The sequence below is a fragment of the Heterocephalus glaber genome, unplaced genomic scaffold (genome assembly GCF_053883595.1).
Source record: "Heterocephalus glaber isolate CG9 unplaced genomic scaffold, H.glaber_assembly_v1.0 deba00000768, whole genome shotgun sequence".
In the NCBI taxonomy this organism is placed as follows: Eukaryota; Metazoa; Chordata; class Mammalia; order Rodentia; family Bathyergidae; genus Heterocephalus; species Heterocephalus glaber.
The window spans coordinates 3,672,212-3,691,547 of NW_028258162.1; the positions used below are offsets into that span (position 1 = coordinate 3,672,212).

Genomic DNA, 19,336 nt, shown 5'->3' on the forward strand with positions numbered 1-19,336 from the left:
GCACTCTGAAAAGAGAGATTGAAGATGATATCAGAAAATGGACAGACATCCCCTGCTCCTGGGTAGGAAGGATTAATATAGTGAAAATGGCCATACTTCCAAAACTGCTATATAGATTTAATGCAATTCCAATTGAGATCCCAGCAGCATACTTCATAGACCTCGAGAAAACAATCCAAAAATTCATTTGGAACAAGAAGAGACCCAGAATAGCAAAAGCAATTCTAGGTAACAGAGACATGGCAGGGGGTATCACAATCCCCAACCTGCAACTCTACTACAAAGCTACTGTGATTAAAAACAGCATGGTACTGGCAAAGAAACAGACTTGAGGACCAGTGGAACAGATTAGAAGATGCAGAAACAACGCCAGACACACTCAGCCATCTCATCTTCGATAAAGGAGCCAAACACCCTCACTCGAGGAAAGATAGCCTCTTTAATAAATGGTGCTGGAAAAATTGGGCTTCAAGTTGCCAAAGTTTAAAACTAGACCTGTGTCTCTCACCATGCACTAAACTAAAATCAAAATGGATTAAAGATCTAAATATTAAAATAGAAACTCTGAACCAGTTGGAACAGAGGTTAGGTAGAACCCTTGAAGACATCGGTGTAGGAAAAGATTTTATGAACAAAACCTCAGTTGCCCATCAACTAGCACAAACAATCAACAAATGGGATCTCTTCTTATTAAAAGGCTTCTGCACGGCAAGAGAAAACCACCAGCAGTGTGAAGAGACAACCCACAATGTGGGAAAAAATCTTCACCTGCTCTTCCTCAGACAAAGGTCTACTATCTCGAATCTAGAAAGAACTTAAAAAGATCAGACCTCCCAAATTTAAAGACCCAATCCAAAAATGGGCATCTGAAATGAACAGACATGTCTCAGACAAAGAAGTAGAAATAGCAAATAAATACATTAAAAAATCTTCAACATCACTGGTCATTCGAGAGACGCAAATGAAAACAATGCTGAGATTCCACTTCACTCCAGAAAGAATGGCTGCTATCATGAAATCAACCAATAACAAATGCTGGTGGGGCTGTGGGGAGAGAGGAACCCTGCTCCACTGCTGGTGGGAGTGTAGACTGGTGCAAGCACTGTGGAAATCAGTATGGAGATACCTCAAAGAACTAGGACTGGAAGTCCCATTTGACCCTGCTATTCCATTGCTCGGAATCTTCCCCAAAGAATTGAAAGAATCATACCACAGTGATATATGTGCACCCATGTTCATAGCAACACAATTTGTAATAGCTAAAACTTGGAAACAGCCCAAATGCCCGTCAACTGAAGACTGGATAAAGAAAATGTGGGATTTTTTTATAAAATGGAGTACTACTCAGCCATAAAAAATGAGAAATTAGAGACATTTATAGCTAAGTGGATGCACATTGAGGCGATACTCTTAAGTGAAATAAATAGGACACACATGTGTAAATACTGAATAGCTGCTCTGGTGTGAGAAACTGAAAGTGTAAATTAGGACTAAATGTATAATAGGTAATGTGAAATAGGAAGAAAAGGGGCAAAGGGGAAGGAAGTGGGAGGGCTAGGGGAAAGGACAGAAGGGAATGGGATTAATATGAGAAAATGGAAAAATAGGAACAAAATCTTTGTAAATAGGGAGGGATGGAGGGGTTGAAGGGAGGGCTGGGCAAGGGTGAAAAATAAGAACCAAGAGAGACTATGTAAAGGTGCAAATTTCCAATGATGAATGTCAGTATATTGTATACCTATAATGTACCAATGATTAGAATGAATAATCGATAATGTAAAATAGGAAGAAAAGGTCCAAAGGGGTAGGGGTAGTGGGAGGCACAGGGGAAAGGAAAGGAGGGAAAGGAAAAATGATGAGAAATGGAAAAAATGGAAATAAAGTCTTTGTAAATAGGGAAGCGTGGAGGGTGTGAAGGGAGGGCTAGGAATGGGGAAAAAATAAGAACCAAGACGCATCATGTAAAGGTACAATTCCCAATGAGAAATGTAATTGTGTTGTATACCTACAATGTACCAATAAAAGAATTTAACAAAAAAAAAAAAGAATTGCTACATTTGGATAATTGTTATTCATTAACTGAAGAAGAAAGATCATTCATCAGCAGCCTTACCTAGTTCTGGGGGCAGAACGGTCAGGCGGTTTCCCTGAATGTGGAGTTCCTTGAGCTGGGTCAGCTCCCCGATTTCCTTGGGCAGTGAGATCAGGTCGTTATCCCTAAGGCTGAGCTAAGTATTAGAAAACAAGCAGTTGTCAGAACAATTCCTCACAAAAAGGCGCTCAACAGAAACTCTTGCACTCTCCCACATTCTTTCTTTTTCTCAGGCTCAATTCTTTCAATTTATTTACAAGTGACTGCTGCTAAACAAGAAACAGTATCAGGAATGGTGGTTTATTCCTGCAAAACAAACCTTACTCCTGCTCAAATTGACTCCATTCTACTCTTACAAGGGCTGCAGAAGTGAATTGATTTTCTAAGAATTTAGATAAATTACTTACTATCTGCAACTTTGTGAGCTTCCCAATATCTGGCGGCAGGATTTCAAAATCGTTGTCACTTAGATAGAGTGCACGCAGGGTGGCTGCAAATTAAACAGCAATATATAAACAGGATGGCATGGAACCCAACCATTTGAGGTCTGATCAATACGTGGGAGTCAGCTTTGATTAATAACCCTGGCTTGGTGAAAAGCCTGTGACACACCTAGGCCTCACTATAATAACAAGCAGGTCAGACTTAGATGTACTGGCTGATTGTGTGGTTGGTGTGTCCAGGAAAACATCTATATCCAAGAGGACTGGCACAATTAACAACTGTGGACATAGACGGCAGTTTTGGGCATAGAGTTTCGTGCATTTCCAGAAAGGACAGCTTATTTTTCTCTATTCCTTGTGATTCACATTTATTACTCCATTTGCATTCAAAGTAAAAGGAAGAGAGCCACTGTGTCACTTCCTTTTGAACACAGAACAAAAGGGCTCTCGCATGGAAACAGGACCATGTCACAATAGAACTTTCGTATGTAGTACAATGATGCTCACAATAAATAAATAAATGAAAGGCTTTCCGGTGATGGGAGCCATAATTGCAGTTCACCATTTCCACAATCAAACTAATTATTACTACTTGTGTCTATGACCTCAATGACAAAAATATATAAAGACAATGGCATGGAGTTAAAAAGAATACAGCTAAATAGAATCTCGGTATTCCTTTGTTCATGATCTTACACAACAATGATATGATCCCTAACTAATTGCTAAAATCCCAGAGCATCTCTTTACTCTCAACACAAAAAGGGGCTACGGTATACTAAGATGTATGATTTTTTTTTGATTTGTTTATAGGCAGTAAATGTTCTAAAATTCAACAGAACTGTATGTTAATATGCATGACGGTAACAATTTTTTCCATAGCCCTAAGAAAGAAAATATTTCAGAACTGGTTTCATGTGCCTGAGAAAGTCTTGAGAGGCAGAGTACATAAGGTAAAAAATGAAATTAGCTACCTAGACTAGCTCAGAAAATTGAGAACTTTCTGGATGTCCCAGATGTCACTGGAAAAGCAGAATATTCATTAAAGGCATGCAACTTTTTCCTAAATTGAAGTATTTGGTAATGGGTTCGTAGAGAATCAATGTTTCCTAATTTTTAGGAGTACCTGCACAGACATTTATTTGCACATGAAAAGATCAAATGTGTCTGTCAATATTTTAATGTTTGTACAGTGGACAAAACAGGTTACATCAATAAAGCACTTTTCCAAAATAAAACAAGAATTCTGGCTGGAAATTTTAAAAATTCAGTTAGCAGTTTATTAATGGGTATTTCTGTAAGTAACTGTCTGGAGTATCTTTGGGCAAATATCTTACAAAGAATTAAGAGCAACATGGGAGTACCTTTTTGGGAGCACATTCTTAAAAAGAAAGTCAAGTTTCTTAGCTAAATGTGAGACTTGATCTCATTTAGTTCCAAAATCTCTCTTGGAAAGTTAATATGACATTGCTAAGTCCACTTCCGCCCAGAGGTGTCAGATGACTATATATCAACTATAAATACTGCTGAGCTACGAAAGAATATTCATAGGTAATCTGCAAAGAAAAAAATATATATGTCTCATAATTTCTCTTAAGAGTTTGGGCCCTGGCAAATAAATTTTATTCTTAGAACCCAAAGTACCATGCTAAAGAGATTTATAGAATTAAAAGTTTCTTACTAAGGTAAAAGAAATTTCCAGGAAGAGAATTTTCATTCAAGTTGTTGTAAGTCAAGTCCAGGACTTCGAGAGCTGGGAGTGAGCCAAACCCTCGAGGCAGAGTGTTTAGCCTGTTCATGCTGTGGGGAAGAGAACACGAATTATCACACACAAGACACATTTACATACAACACTGGCAATTTACACTACTCTTTGACTGGCTCAAAGCCTTAAAAAGTGCCAAGATTCTACATGTATTTTGTGTTTTTTAAACGTAATTTTATTGACAAATAAAAATTGTATGTGCTAATAATACTGCACAGTGTGAAGTCACTCAAGCCATCTCACAAGCATTATGTCATATTTATTTTGCATGTGGTGAGAATGCTCAAAAGAAGCTACTCTCTTAGCAATTCTCAAATACAGCATATATTTTGTTATACAGTGCACTCAGCATGATGTACAGCTGCTCTCTGGAACTTACTCCTACCCCCTGCAATTCTGTGTCTTGTGTCCTGTGTCTAACGTGCCCCAAGCCCCCACTCACTAGGCCTCTGGTGACCACCAATCTACCCCGCTTCTGTGAGTTTAGCTTTTTTCACAGTCCCACATAAGTGAGATATTTGTCTTACTCCATCTAATAATTGTAGTCAGAAAATCTATGTATTTGTGAAAGATTTGAAAATTTCCCAGTTGTCATTTTCTCCAGTGGTGAAGTTCAATTACTATTTTGTATAGAAACTGAAACCATCACAAAATATTTGTCTGTCTAGAGAAAAACTTCCTAATAAATGCAGCAATGCTCCCTCAGAAATGCATATTTAGTATTGCTGTTTTACAACCATTTGATTTGTTTTATTTTTATTTGTTTTATTTCATTTATTTCTTTTAATGGAAGGGAGAAAACTCAAAACTATCAGTATTAAAAATGATCTCCAATTAGAGTAGTGCTTGTCAGGAGGTGAGAAGGGATTATTGTTTAATGCTTATAGGGTTTCAGGTTTGCAAGAAGAGAAACTTCCAGAAATTAGTTGCACAACAATGTGAAAATACTGTACCACTACTGAATCTGAATTGTGCACTATAGGATGATTAAGATGGTAAATTTTTGGATACGTGTGTGCGTGCGTGTGTGTGTGTGTGTGTGTGAGTCCAATGAAACCCAAGGAAAACGTTTTTGCTTTTACCAACTTTTATCCTTTTCAAGATCCTTTTTTTAAAATGCAGTTTCCTTTGAACATACTTAAAAGTCAATTAAAAAAACAACTTTAAGTTGACAGATATTCAAAGATAGGAGCGACTGAGACACTAAAACTTCTTCTAGTCATTGATCTTTCTCATAAGAGATGCAGTCCTGTCCACCCTCACCAATCAGGCCTCACAAGAAATGACCGACAGCAGAAGGAAGACCAAAAGAGAAAAGTGAATTTCTATCGCTCAGGTAGACTTTTCACAGGGCAAAACGTGACTATTTGCTGCAGTGATAATGATGACCCAGATTTTCTATCAATTCACTATTTATGAAGCATGTTTGCCAAGTATCCTCCTCGGTTCACTAACTACGAAGTGTTCGTGAGATGAGCTCTACAAACAAACCAGGCTGAGAGTTATCCCAGAATCGGTGGAAAGGTTGACCCATAGTGAATTAATCCCGGAAAGTGTTACTGTACCATTGTGGCATCTGTGTGGTTTTACATTTCTTAGAAAATAACTCTGTAAGTAAGGTGAACCCTGTTTAAAGAATTAAGAACACAACAAAACATTCTTTTATTTAAGCAGGTGGTCTAAAATATTTTCAGGTCTTGCGCTCATCAGAAGAAACAGCAAATATGATACAACTTTAAAAGCAAATTCTGCTCAGGGTGTCTTCTGGATGCATGTGGCCTAACTGCTGTAGCTCCCAGGTCTCCAAGTGTAAGTTTTTATCCGGATGGTTACTCCTAATAGTCCTTCCTCTCTACAACTTGCCTTAACCCTGCATAGCTGCGTGTGTTTAATTCCTTGTGCCATTTCAAGATAGGGTATCCTTTACTGAAACCTTTCTTAATTTCTTTGCCAAAGAAATAAAAATTTTGTTCGAACTTTGACAACCCTGCCGATGTAACTATGTCACTAAATACAGAAAGCATTCTACAATCAATGAAGCTTCAAAGGCCAAAAATGCAAAGAACTCCACAGAGGACGAGGAGGAAACTGCGACATAATAAATCAAAGAGGCAAGTCTACCACCCTGTCCTAACACATGCCAAAACTAAGTGAACAAAACCAAGGTTCATTATCTTTTCCCCCAACTGGCCTCCACTTATATTTCCATTTTAGCTGCAAACAGAAATGTAGGTATCGTTCTACCCCATCCATGATTGTGTTGCCAACTTTTCCCTCCATATATTTGCACATAAAATCTCTCCCATGGCTCCACTGTCCCTGCCTTCGTCACCTGAGGCATTGATCTGGCATTCTTGCTGGCCTTCCAGCCTTCAGTCCAGTTCCTTCCGCCCCTCTCTACTCTGATCTTTCATAGAAAAATCTGACCTCAACTCATACTCACTACTCGACCTGCACCTTCCCCAATGGGCAGTAGGGTAAAACCAAAGCTCCTTTACATAGCTCATGAGGCCCTTCATTAGCACTTCTGATTCTCTGCCATATTTTTTTCATGGTTGGTTTCCCCAGCTGTCACAGAGCTCCATGGGGGTGGAATGGTTGCTACCTAGAATGGCAACTGGTATCCAGTTGGGAATTTCCCAAGAACTCATTAAATGAGCAGCAGACAGTCACAATGGCCTGTCCAGCCTCGCCTCTCACCTGACCCTCCTTGCCCCATATCGTGTACTCAGCAAGATCAATAAACTTGCAATGAAACTCCCCAGACATGCAGTGCTCTGAGCTTTTAAATAGGTCACCGATAATCTCAACCTGAGATGCCTTCCTTCTTTCTGCTTCTGAGTCTGAGAAATTCCTTCTTGCGTGTTAAGTTGGGAGTCCGGTGCTCCCTGTGCGAATTCTCCTGAGGACCTCACGTGTAGACCAGCGTGCTCCCTGTCTCTCTGTCTGCTGGGGTTCCATCAGCCCCAGTGTCTGGGACCCTGCTGTGCTGTCACTGTTGACCCACAGCAGGCCTGGCCCCTAACCCTAACCCAGACCACGACTTTCACCTTTGACCCCCAAGACGAGCAAGACTACTGGCACAAAACAGGCATTTCCATGTTCAAAAAAAAGAGGAGACACTAAATAAAACAATGATATCGACAATAACAGCTAATGCTATGCCCTGCTTACCATGCACTAGGCTATGTTCCAAAGGATGGAACTATATATAACTCATGTAATAAATGAACAAATTAACAGTACAAATATATCCCTATATCTAGTTTTAGCTTCTTACTTATGTGCCAATTAGGCACTGAGACTTAATAATCTTCAATAAATGTAGGATCCTTGCTTTACTGCTTTGCCAGATGGGAATAGTTTCCAAATACGCAGAGGGACGAATCATCTATTGTAAAGTGAGGTTTCTCCCTCCTTTAAACTCCACTTCCCCTCATACGTTAGAAAAAAGAATGCTCATGGGTCTTACAGAGATGGTCCCTTAGCCTGAGTGGGCTTCGCACTAAGAATGTCTAATCAAACTCCTGCGCAAAGAATAAATTAACAAGCATTTCATGGGTAAGATTTTTCGTCGTGCTTCCTTCCTGCTAAACTGATAAACACCTGGCCAGTTTCTATTGCCACTCCATGTAAATCACTGACTTGGCTGGAGCATTTAGTGGCTACCATTTAATGAATATTTTAGTCTGCACAGAGAATGAAGCATGAATGAGCACCTTCACCTAATAGCTATGACAATGAAGACAGAACTCAGAAGCCTCAGTTGTGGCTGGCATCTATGGAGTGTGACGGAGACAGAATGGAGCCACACCAATGGGATTCCCTCCTTTCAGCCACCCAAATGGGGTGTAAGCAGGAAGCAAGTCCTCTAATCCCTTGGCAAAGGCTCCGCCTCCTCCCATGAAACACAAGCAGTAGCGCCTTCCCTCCCTGCCTCACAAATGTGGAGGGCGTCAACAGCTGGCCTGAGGACTGTGAGAATGTGAAGCAATCCAGGAGTACAGGGAATTATTATTATTCACTGCTTCTTGGTTCTGCCACCTCGCCTGAATCAACGTTCCTCTCTTTATCTGTGCATAAAGACATAGGATTGTAACCTCCTGACCACAGAGGAGAACTGCAAGAATTAATAAAGCAGCACTAAAGAATGGTATCTTCCCCTTGCACTTTGTAAAATATTTCTACTTATGACAGAGAGGAAAAAAAAAATCAGCCATATTATAACTTGCTTGAACAGCTAATGCTATGCAAACAAGTCCCTTCTCGGTCAACATAAACTGAAATAAAAAATTCTATTGGAAACAAAATACAGTAAAAGACTCCCTTATTGTGCCAACAATTAGTTTCTCAATTAGTTCTCAACTAGATATGCACTGATGTAGGCCATTGAAAGGATATATTAAAACAATAAAACTTTTTTTAAAAACCCAAAACATACAAAGAAATTGGAAACGCACTTGTATGCAGCAGTCTGAGTGGTGCCCCTGGCCTTTGTTCCACTCCTCACTCCCCTGCTGCTCTCTTCCTTTCTCCACTCCAGTACTCACCCAAGGTTCAGGTGCTTGAGTTTCTGAAGGCTGCTGATCTGTGTGGGCAACTCTTCAATCTGGTTATTAAAAAGGTTAAGCACTTCCAAGTTCTTCAGCTCTGCTACGTTTGGTGGCACAGCTATGGAGACAAAATGCAGGCTGTGAGTCCAGGAGCCTCTCCTAGCCAGGAGGAGCACCAGCAACACATTTTGTTTTTCTTTCTAATGAAAGATGTAACTCCAATACGACCCTGTAATTCACATACAGTTTTTGCTTGTTTGCTCTAGGTTCTCAGGTAGTATCTCACCAACAAGTCGAAGCAGAAATGTTTCTTCTTGGATAATCAGATCAAAACACTTGGCATGAGTTGTATCAGATGAAGAGTGAGGAAGAGGGCAGAAAAAAAGGAGGGACAAAAAGGAATTTCTGCACCATAACTGACTGTAAGTGATTAATAGAGTCCACAGACTTCTAATTGCCATACGTCTAATAAGTGCAGCTGTTTTCTTCCTTTTGGTTCTCCTATATCTCCACCAGAAGACAGACTGCAAACCTCAAATCCCTTCCTGTGAGATGGTCCCACATTGAAGCTCTTTAAACAGTCCAGTATCTGAAGGGCTGTCCTCTTTAACATTGTAGTAAATCACAATTTAAGCTCAATCTTAAATGATAAAATATTCAACCTGCCTATTTTCTGATTTGGGCCTCTGGAGTAATGTACCTTGGTTAATACACACACACACAGGTTACATCAGATTAATAACAATCGGTACACTGTTATTACATAGAAATACAAAAAGCCAAACTGAGTAGCATGCTATGAATAGCAGTATGCAGATCAAAGTTGCAAAACAATCACTTGGGACCTGTAAGGAAGGGTCTTCCTTTCCTGTAGTCTATATCTGCAAATACAAATTTAAAGTCAAAGACATCGTTATCTCAAAAATACAGCCAGTCTTCAATGTCTGTGGGTTCCAAGTCTACAGATTCAACCACCGACAGATCCAACATGGACAGACTTTTGCCTTTTGTCATGTGTCCTTAAACAATGCAATATAATAGCTATTTATATGACATTTACATTATAGTAGATATTATAAGCAATCTAGAGGTGGTTTAAAGTATATGGAGGATGTGCATAGGCTATAAGCAAATACCATACTATTGTACACCAGAGAGTTAGCATCCTTGGATTTTGGTATATTAGGGGCTCCTGGAACTAAATACCCAAGGATACTGAGGGACAAATATCCAACTTGGAACTGGGAGCAAAAGGACTCTGCCCAGGCTGCAATTTACCCATCCCATTTGCTACTCAACCTTTCTACAAACTGATGACTTTGTGACATGTGCCTCGAGTCCAGCACGAGAATGTGGGTTCCACCTGCTGGCACCCACCAGCTCTCTCCTTCCCTTCTGGCCCCGAAGGCTGGAACAGCCACACTGCCTGCCCGATGCTCAAGTCTCCACCGAACCAGGAGCCCCTGGGCTTGGGCCTGTGAGCAAGGCACGTGTGAAATTCCAAGCACACTACAGCCATCGAGGACGCCAGTTGATAACTCCCAGGGGAACGCAGTAGAGAATGCACTGCCCATTACAGGCCTGAGGCATCATTTTCAGGGCTGAGAAATGTCTAAGATATCGATGATACCAATCAATCAATCAATCGATGCTTGATTTCTTTTGGAGAGAGGGAAGGCATGGCACAAGGGAAAGGAGATGCCTTCACGGGAAGGAGGGGCTGTGAAAACTAGAAATCACTCTGGATTACCACTCACAGGCAGCGGACAGTGGCCCAGTAACCGGGCTTTGCCTTGGCCCCTGAAGTGGCTGGAGATGAGCGTTTTCACGGAATCATGGAGCCAGCTGGGAATGTGTCACTGTACCTCACTTTGCCCTGTTCTCTCCCCACTCTGCGAAGTGCAGTGACTCAGAGACCTAACCCTTTCCTCCCGTCCGCCCTCCAGCAACCAGGAAACCCACCCTCACCACACTGATCTGATTAGTTTGAAGAGCAATAAAGGAAGTTTGTGAAACCAGGAGAAAATGATGATCTCACTTTAGCCACAAACAAAGAATAATGCGGCCCGAACTACTGCCGTCACCACGAAGTTACTCTGCCAATGCAATTAGATGCTGGTCTGAAGGTATCACCCCTTTGACAGGATGAGAGATTATTTCACTGTGTTTCCAAATCGGTCCAATTTAAAACCACAAATTATGCTAAATGTGATTTAGGACTCCTGTTTTGTGGACACAAACAATAACTCCACATTCAATTTACCACTCTTCTCCCAGCCTTTTGGTGTGCATGTGAATTTTCTGTGTGTATAAGACTTCATTTAAGCTAGAGCCAGAAAAAAAAAATCACATTGCTAGTATTTTCCCTAAAGTACAAACTTTTTTTCCCCAATCACAGTCAATATCAAAAGAAGCTAACGTTCAGACCTGTCTGAATGGGATGCATTCATTCTTTCCACCAATATTTAGCAAATGTTTATTATGTTCACAGCATCATACTCCTGGTGTGCATGTAGCAATGCTTTTGGGGACAAAGTGAGACAGCCATGCTATTTTAAGATAGAGTTACAAAAGAAAGGGTACCAGAGTTAAACCTGAAATGGACCTAGTGCTTGGAAAGCAAGCTAATTCCAACAAAACTGTCTACTCAAAAGGTTAACAATACTGTGCTCACTTCGGCAGCACATATTCAAAAGCCTAACAATACAAGTCATATGATGACTGAAGCATATATATACATAGCACAAATAATTTTAGCTATTATGAAAAGGTGGTAGCAATATTTCACCCAAGTTCTCTACTAAAACATTTCAAGGTATCTGTGTGACGCATTTGCAAGAAGCATTTCACAGACTAGGTGGGCAGTTAGCACTAGTGTACTTCATGTTACACCACTGAGACCTCCCTGTTCTTTCAATCTGTCCGTCTCCGAGCTATGACCCCCAGCTGTACCTGCGGGGCACAGAGGCAAGGCAGAACTGAGCACACAGAAGAAGTGTGGAGGGGCAGTGGGGTGCAGGGCTGACTCAGGCCCGCCTGACCCAGCCACGTCTTTGCTCTGTGTGCCCTTACTCAATGCACAACCTCTCTGGGCCTCCAATGTCTCAAGTGTAAAATGAGAAGGCTGGATAATGGCCATTTCTAAACACTCTTCCACCAGTTTTCAACATTTATGAGTCAAAGAAGAGATGGATTATGAAAATCAATGATAACGGATTTAAATAATGCAACAATAGGGTCCCCAATTAGGAAGCTCAGTCATGTCGACTTTTGCTTCTGACAAATTCAGCGTCACTTTCTCTTTTACCAAGGACAGCTCCTTCAGTTTTGAGACTCTGGTTGCTAAATTTGGGAGAAAGATTGCAGCCATGCTTGGGCTTCCCGGGCTCCTACACAGGAAGTTCCGCTCCAACCATAGGATCACACAGCCTCTGGGTCCCTCTCGGCCCAGGGCTTCTGCTGGTGCTTTGGAAAAGCGGACAGAGCAGTGGGCATGGCCCAAGAACTACACCCGGAGACTGGAGTTGCAACGTCTCCTGGGATTTTAACCAATTCACACTAACAAGGCTAGCCAGGCCCTCTCATCCTTCAAATCCTCCTAAATCAAAGATCAGAAATATTATTCGAGATTTGTCTATCTTATGTGTTGGCCCAAACTCAGCTTCCTTCAGCTGGCTGGCAACTTGTAAACTCCTGTCCTGCAAAAGGAGAATCAAAATAAACTAGTTACAGTGACAGGATTTTCACTCTTGGAGTTTGTCCCACAATACAAAGTTAATAACTCTACAACTAATAATTCTTTTAGAGCGTTTTAGGTGTCCATGTAACAACGCAGAGCAGAGTAAGTTCTGAGGCTGGGCTGTTCAAAGGGCACCCACTAATTGTGTGACTGTTTAAATCTAGATTAATCAAGATTAAATAAAACACACAGTTCCACTGTTTGGTCACAACAGCCACACGTGGCTGGTTGTTCCTGTACTGGACATGTCCATCACTGCAGGATATTTTACAGTGGATTTCAAACCGTGGAGGGTGTCAGACTTATCACAAGGCTCACTACGACACGGCAGGGGGCACCCGAGAGTTCCTGAGCCAACTGGGGTGGGGCCCAAGAATCTGCATTTCCCCAAGTTCCCAGATGCTGTGGTCAGAGAACCCTCCATTCACCGGTGACATCAAGATCATCAATTCGATGCACACATCCCTCATTCTGCACAACAATGGTGATGACAGCACAGTACCAGATCTTATGCAAAGTAAGATTCCTTCTGAGCCCAGGGATTGATGGGAAAGAAGAAAACATGCCTGGGTACCACACTCACACCGCAGCTGGCCAACTTCTGCTCCTTCACACAGATTTTACGGTGAAATCAGTCAAGGCAGACGACAACATCCAAGGGGAGAAACCCTGTATTCCCTAACCCACCAGATGACACGTCCACAGCCCACCGGTGACCACGTCACAGGAAGAGGTGCCACCCACTATACCTCTGTCCTCCGAAACACAGGCTACCCTTAGCGTGCTGGGTACAATACAGGCCGAGCTGCTTAGGTGCAGCTAATTGGGGGCTTTTTCTGAGCAAAACCATCTTGGACCCTGAGGCGAAGAAACAAACTGTGACGGGTGATAGGCTCCGGGAACAGCAGGCGCCGCACAAAACATACGGCTGGGAGCTCGCCTGGGTGCAGCCCACGGGAGGGCCAGGAGGTCAGGCGCTGGTCTTTACAACCATATGGCGAGCGCTCTGCTGCTATAGAAGGGCGGTAATAGACCACGCGCAGCATTAACACCCACGCTGCCAGGAAGCCAGAAGCTGCACAGAACTGTGTGGGTTTCCGGAGGTGACCTCTCCCACCACCTCCACCAAACTTCTGGGTGGTGGGGAGACATACACTCTGCCTGTTCCTGCAGAAGAACCAAGAGCTGTCTTGAGGTCTGGTGATTCCGGACTGGGTACAAAAGCAGGGGACTCAGCCCTCGTAGCTCTTTGAACAAGGGACTCACGGTCCAGCGTTTGCCACCTTTGAGGGCCTTTGGTGACATGGAGTGTGAATCCCCTGGGCCAGAAGAGGGAGGGTCGAGGCAGGGGCCTTCAGGTGCACACCTTGGTCCTGCGATGGGTAAACACCACCACCTCGGGCCCATTTCCAGGGATGCAAAGTGCCACCTACCTTGGGCTGAACAGTCCCCGGCGACATCACAGCCAAACGGAGCAGACAGAGCAGCTTCTAAAAGCTTGACGTGTTTACAGTGAAAAACAAGAGATTTCTGTCTGCTGCCATAACAAATGAAAACACCTAGTTGTAGTTTTGCAAAACTACATGCTTCTACTGCTTTGATTTTAAACAGAAAAGGACAGAAGATGGTAAAGAATATTAAATTAGCTTAAGTCACATTTCAACTTATTTGCTAGAAATATTACTAAAAACTCGAGAACACGTGAAAATGAGTGAGATCGCTCATTGCACATATGGTATGAGGGAAACAACCATTTAAGAGAAAATGATGAAAGGAGTATCTCTTTTTTTTTTTTTTTTTGGTACCAGGGATCGAACTCGGGTCCTTGCGCTTGCAAAGCAGGCGGCGGAACCATTGAGCTAAATCCCCGGCCCGAAAGGAGTATCTCTTACCCCAACTGATGAACACCATGTTGGATTACAACTGCCCCCCAGACCTGAATGAGGCAAGGTGAGAAGAATCCAAATGGACCAGAAATGATGGAAATGTGACTTGGGGAATCCTGAGCAAAGCAAAAAGCACAGGCCCTGTGATCCTTTGCTACCGTAGCTGGGAAACATTGATCCTATTCATAGAGGTGATGTCTCGACTAATTATATACACATCAATTCTTTCAGCAAATTAGAAATCCCAGTCCTCAATGCCGTCTTAATGACTCCACCTAAAGGATCTTTCCTCTTGCATACACATAATTATGTTCTTCAGAGTTCGATATGCAAAAAAGGTCATTTGTACTTATAGTGATTAATTACCTTTGTTTTCTAGCCAAAAACACAAGGTGGATAATGAACTAATTATGTATTACCATACGAGTGTGAAATTCAAAAGTATACTAACAATAACTGCTTCAAAGATTTTTATGGAGTTTCCCCAAAGCAGCTTTTAAAGCAGTGAATTACAGTAGTTATAGGTTATTTGAAAACATAAAGTTTATGAAACACTGAAGCAAAGTCTCATTTAGAAGGTTCTACATGTTCCTCGAGGGAAAAATAAAACAGCAAAATATCCAAATATCCACCTCAATAAAGGCCAACGTCCCCCAAATATTATTAGATTAACAAATGACAATGCTAATGTTACTTTTGGTTATTCAACAAGTATCTAATGGGTAGCCATGGCCAGAAGTATGTACTTATTGTATCATTTCATGGATCATCCTTCTTAGGGTTCTGCAGTGTAAGTCATTTTAGGAACCAAAATATCCCTGACTTAATTACTGGGAGAAAAAGAAAGTCGCAGTCTTTCAGCAGCAGTGAGAATAATCAATTATATTGAAATTAGAGAAAAAAAGGTACAAATAAGCAAGAAGACAAATTTTATAATATGAATCCAAAGATGAAAAAAAGTCCCTGGACTATAAAAAGTGTGTTTACATAACCAAACACGTCTCCCCAAAAGGTGATGAGCATTAATTTCTTCTCCTCCGAGGACACAAAACTTAGTTCCCGTCTGAGTCTTGCATTAACTTCTCAGAGAACACCCAGGAATTGGTGCAGCGGTTCAGGAGGATTGGCAAGCCCTGAATTCCGGTGGAAACTCACTGTGGACACTGCGCCCCGTTCTGATGTCCCCCAGCACCAGCACCAGGACCCGTCAGGAGGCAGCCTGATGGGGGGCTGGGAGGGAGAAGCACAGGGAGGAAAGGACTTGGCTTCCCGTGGCCTGGGGAGGAAGTGACACCTAGGGAAGGGGAAGGGAAGGTCAGAGACCCCACCAGGAAAAACGCCTAAGAAGTTCCAAACACGAGAGGGGGCGAGAGGGAAAAGCAGAGCACAGAAAATCTTCAACCAATCGATGCAGAAAGCAAGGTCTGTGTTAGAAAAAGAGCTATTTAGCTTCTGCTCTGTGCATGTGCCTGTTTACTATTATGCACCATTATAATACAGTGCATGAATATGTACATACGGACGCTCAATGCTCAATTATTAATCCCAAGAGGCAGGCAGTAAAGAAGTCCACTTTCCACACGTACAGTCACAAAGCATGCCTTGCCAGTGTTCCCCTTTCTGTACCACTGCGACTTCCTTCGCAGGTTGCCTCTCTTGCTGTCTGGCCATATGCTGAGAAGCTGAGGAGCAGAGGGAGTGGACGAGGAGGGAGGGAAGGGGCAGGGGGAAGATGCTCAGGCTGAGTGAGCCACTCGGTCGAGTAGTGGCTTTGATGTGCCCCCTTCAACTCCACCAGCTCTGTCTTCTGCCCCTAGCCATTCTCCCTGCTCTTTTTCTATTTACAAGGAAGATAGAGCCAAGGAAGGGCCCATCCTCAGGGCACTGAGCGTTCCGGGCTGGGGCAGGTACACTGCACACTCACAAACCAGGGGCAGGGAGGCAACACCAAGGGCAGGGGTTGGAGGCCCCACGGACACCCACAGCTCCCAGCCCTGGTCATGTGACTGTGTGATGTGGATTCCCACACCAGACACAGAGCAGGGCTCAGCAATCACAATCGCAGCTCTCTCTCTTCCATTTCACACTGAAGTTATTACACACACAGGGTGTCATCTTTCAGGTGCTTTCTATTTTACTTCCCACACAGTGCTGGTTCCATTGGAGGGGAGGGCGGACTTCCAGGAAATAGGATGAGAGTCCATCCTCGGTGTCTAAAGGATGAGCAGAATTAATCTTGCTAAAGGATTAGCAAGATTAGAGCAGGAGGGGTAGGGACTTCAGATGAGAAATAATCAGGTAAGTAGGACAAAAAGTACATAGGCAGGGAAGAAAGCTAAAAGAGATTCAGACTGAAGATTCAGACTGAAAGGGGAAATGAGATCAGCAGGTTTGCTGACTGGTGTCAATCACATCAGGGTGGTTTGTCCAACCAGAATGACACAGAGGGAGAAAAACAGAAAAGGGAAAAGCCCTCTCAAAGATTTTATTGGAGTTTTAAAAATTCACATGCACACACACACAGGCTCGCACATTCATATATACATATATGCACCGCATTCAAGACTGGGTGTTATAAGATTACAAATTCTTTCTTAAAAAATGTAAATTTAGGCAGATAAATAAGGTGAGGTGTATGAACATTTTTTAAAAGCTATCAAGAATGAATTTAAATTGTACTAAAAATCATCTTTTCAAGTTTCATATAAATTTCCAGGAAATGTCTCCTTTAAGAAATCCTATGAGTAGGACCAGGAATTTACCTCAGTGGTTCTGCCACCTGCGTCACAAGCGGAAGGTCTCAAGTTAGATCCCCAGTACCAAAAAAGAAAAAGAAATCCTGTGAGTCCCTCTGTACAGCAAATACAACTAGAGTTATCTTTCTACCAGCCTGGGGTCTCCCCGCCTCGAGATACAAAGACCCCTACAGAATTCACGATTAATGGGGTCCACAAAGGTGCTGATATTATAACCGCTAAGTGAAAATTCTGTGTGGACCACTGCCACAATCTTCATTCTGATCTTTTACAAGTCCCTGACTTAAGAAGATACGCTCTAGAAGAATGTATGTACCTATGCATTGCACACTGGACAGCACACTGCCCTACCCCATCCACCCTAACACACACACACACACACACACACACACACACACACAGCCCGCATTATTTAGAAAACATTCCACAGAAACTTTTTATGCCATCATGAGCCACATAAAATTTCAGCCGACAATGGGCTGCATATATGACTGTGGTCCCAAAGGTTACGGCGGACCTGAAATATTCCTGCCTCCCGGGGACACAGAAGCCATCGTAAGAGCCTTGCACAACCCTTGCTCACGCGCTGGCGTTGGTGGAGACCTTGGTGTAGTGACCCCTCTGCACTGCCAGTTATATGGAAGTACAGCACATACGATTGTGTGCGACAAATAACATGGAGTATGACAGTAAAGGACTAGTAAAGGATGGTCAGGTGGACTGGCTTATGGATCATCCTTGTAGAATGTCCTCCTACTTTTGAAAAGCGTTCACTGGAAAGCGGTGTGGCGTGTTACACGGGCAGTAGCCTCATCCCCTGGACTCCCTGGCCTCTCCTTGTGCTTAATTTACTCTTGTACTGTTCTGTTCTTCCCTGGCTCGCCCATCCCCCTCTTATTTACTCCACAGCCAGTTAGGACCATCACAAAGGAATGAGCAAGGCCACAGGCCAGACAGACACTGTGGAGAACAAGCCCCTCCCTGTGCCCGCCTGCCTCAGCTGCAGGCAGGGACACTCGTCCAGTGGGCCCTGAATGTGGCGTCTCACCTGCCTACTTCCGAAAGCAAGAAGCAGCAGCACACTCCCCAGTGCAAGCCATTTTTCAAGGTAACCTGACTCTTGAGACCAACAGATGGATATTGTTTAATTAATAGCTGTCAGACTCAAAAATACTATATATATATTTTTTCAACTCCAATCTCCAGAGGATGGCACAGTAACAAACTGATAAATGTGCATTAATTTAAAAAATAAGCTATTGATCAAAGCCTCTGTATTATAAATATATTTATACTCTGTTAAAATGCAAACAGCAAGTTGTTTTGATATTGTCAGAAGATAAATTCATGATACAGGGACGATTTATTTTGCATATCCCCCCCTCATAGTTTAATTTCATACAAGCCAGGCATGGGAACTTTTGCATAAGGCTTGACAGATAATCTATGGAAAAAGGAGTAAGTACTGACTTAAGAAGAGCAAGGTTGTGGAAGAGTGGTGAAGGTCAGTCTTAGGAATCAGGGCAGGTAATTTTTTTCATTCATCCCAACAATACATTAGATCTATAGAAAAGGGTTTTAATTTATCACTTTAAAAAAAACTGCTTCATTTTCTTCAGTATAATTGGATCTGCATATTTTGAGACGGCAACATTTTCATGTTCAACAAGCTTGGTTCGCTTATAATAAAACTTACTGTTAGACATCCTACCTACATACAGAGTCCACCAAAACAATGTACACACACTTCAGGAGAAGAAAAATCGTATGATTTTTTTTTTTTTTGGTACCAGGGATCGAACTCGGGACCTTGCGCTTGCAAGGTGGGCAGCAGAACCATGAAGCTAAATCCCCGGCCCCTCATATGATTTTTTTTTTCAACAGATGGTGTTACCCTCATATGAGGAGCCCTAGAGGATGTCGGATATCGCAGAAAACCCACTACCCTGCTGGTCCTTAGAGAAGAAACTGAAGATGCATGTGCAGCAATCTCAATGACCAAGGTTGCCCAAGCAGCGTCTGCCATACTAATAATGTCTGGAAGCCAATGGCCACCACTTTGAGCACCTCTTGTAATTGTAGAGGCTAAACATTAACGTGTA

General features: G+C 42.5%; 1 protein-coding gene across 4 annotated transcripts in view; it reads right to left on the bottom strand.

The window, feature by feature from the left end:
• Window positions 1–19,336, bottom strand: part of Rsu1 (Ras suppressor protein 1) — a 188,923-nt gene that overhangs the window by 140,380 nt on the left and 29,207 nt on the right. For all 4 annotated transcript variants that reach the window (XM_021240396.2, XM_004859976.4, XM_021240395.2 and 1 more), the window contains 4 exons: window positions 8,851–8,971; window positions 4,217–4,335; window positions 2,500–2,582; window positions 2,114–2,228 (listed from right to left, as the gene is read on the bottom strand). In XM_021240396.2, coding sequence (XP_021096055.1) covers window positions 2,114–2,228; window positions 2,500–2,582; window positions 4,217–4,335; window positions 8,851–8,971 — 438 coding nt within the window. The remainder of the gene's footprint in view (window positions 1–2,113; window positions 2,229–2,499; window positions 2,583–4,216; window positions 4,336–8,850; window positions 8,972–19,336) is intronic.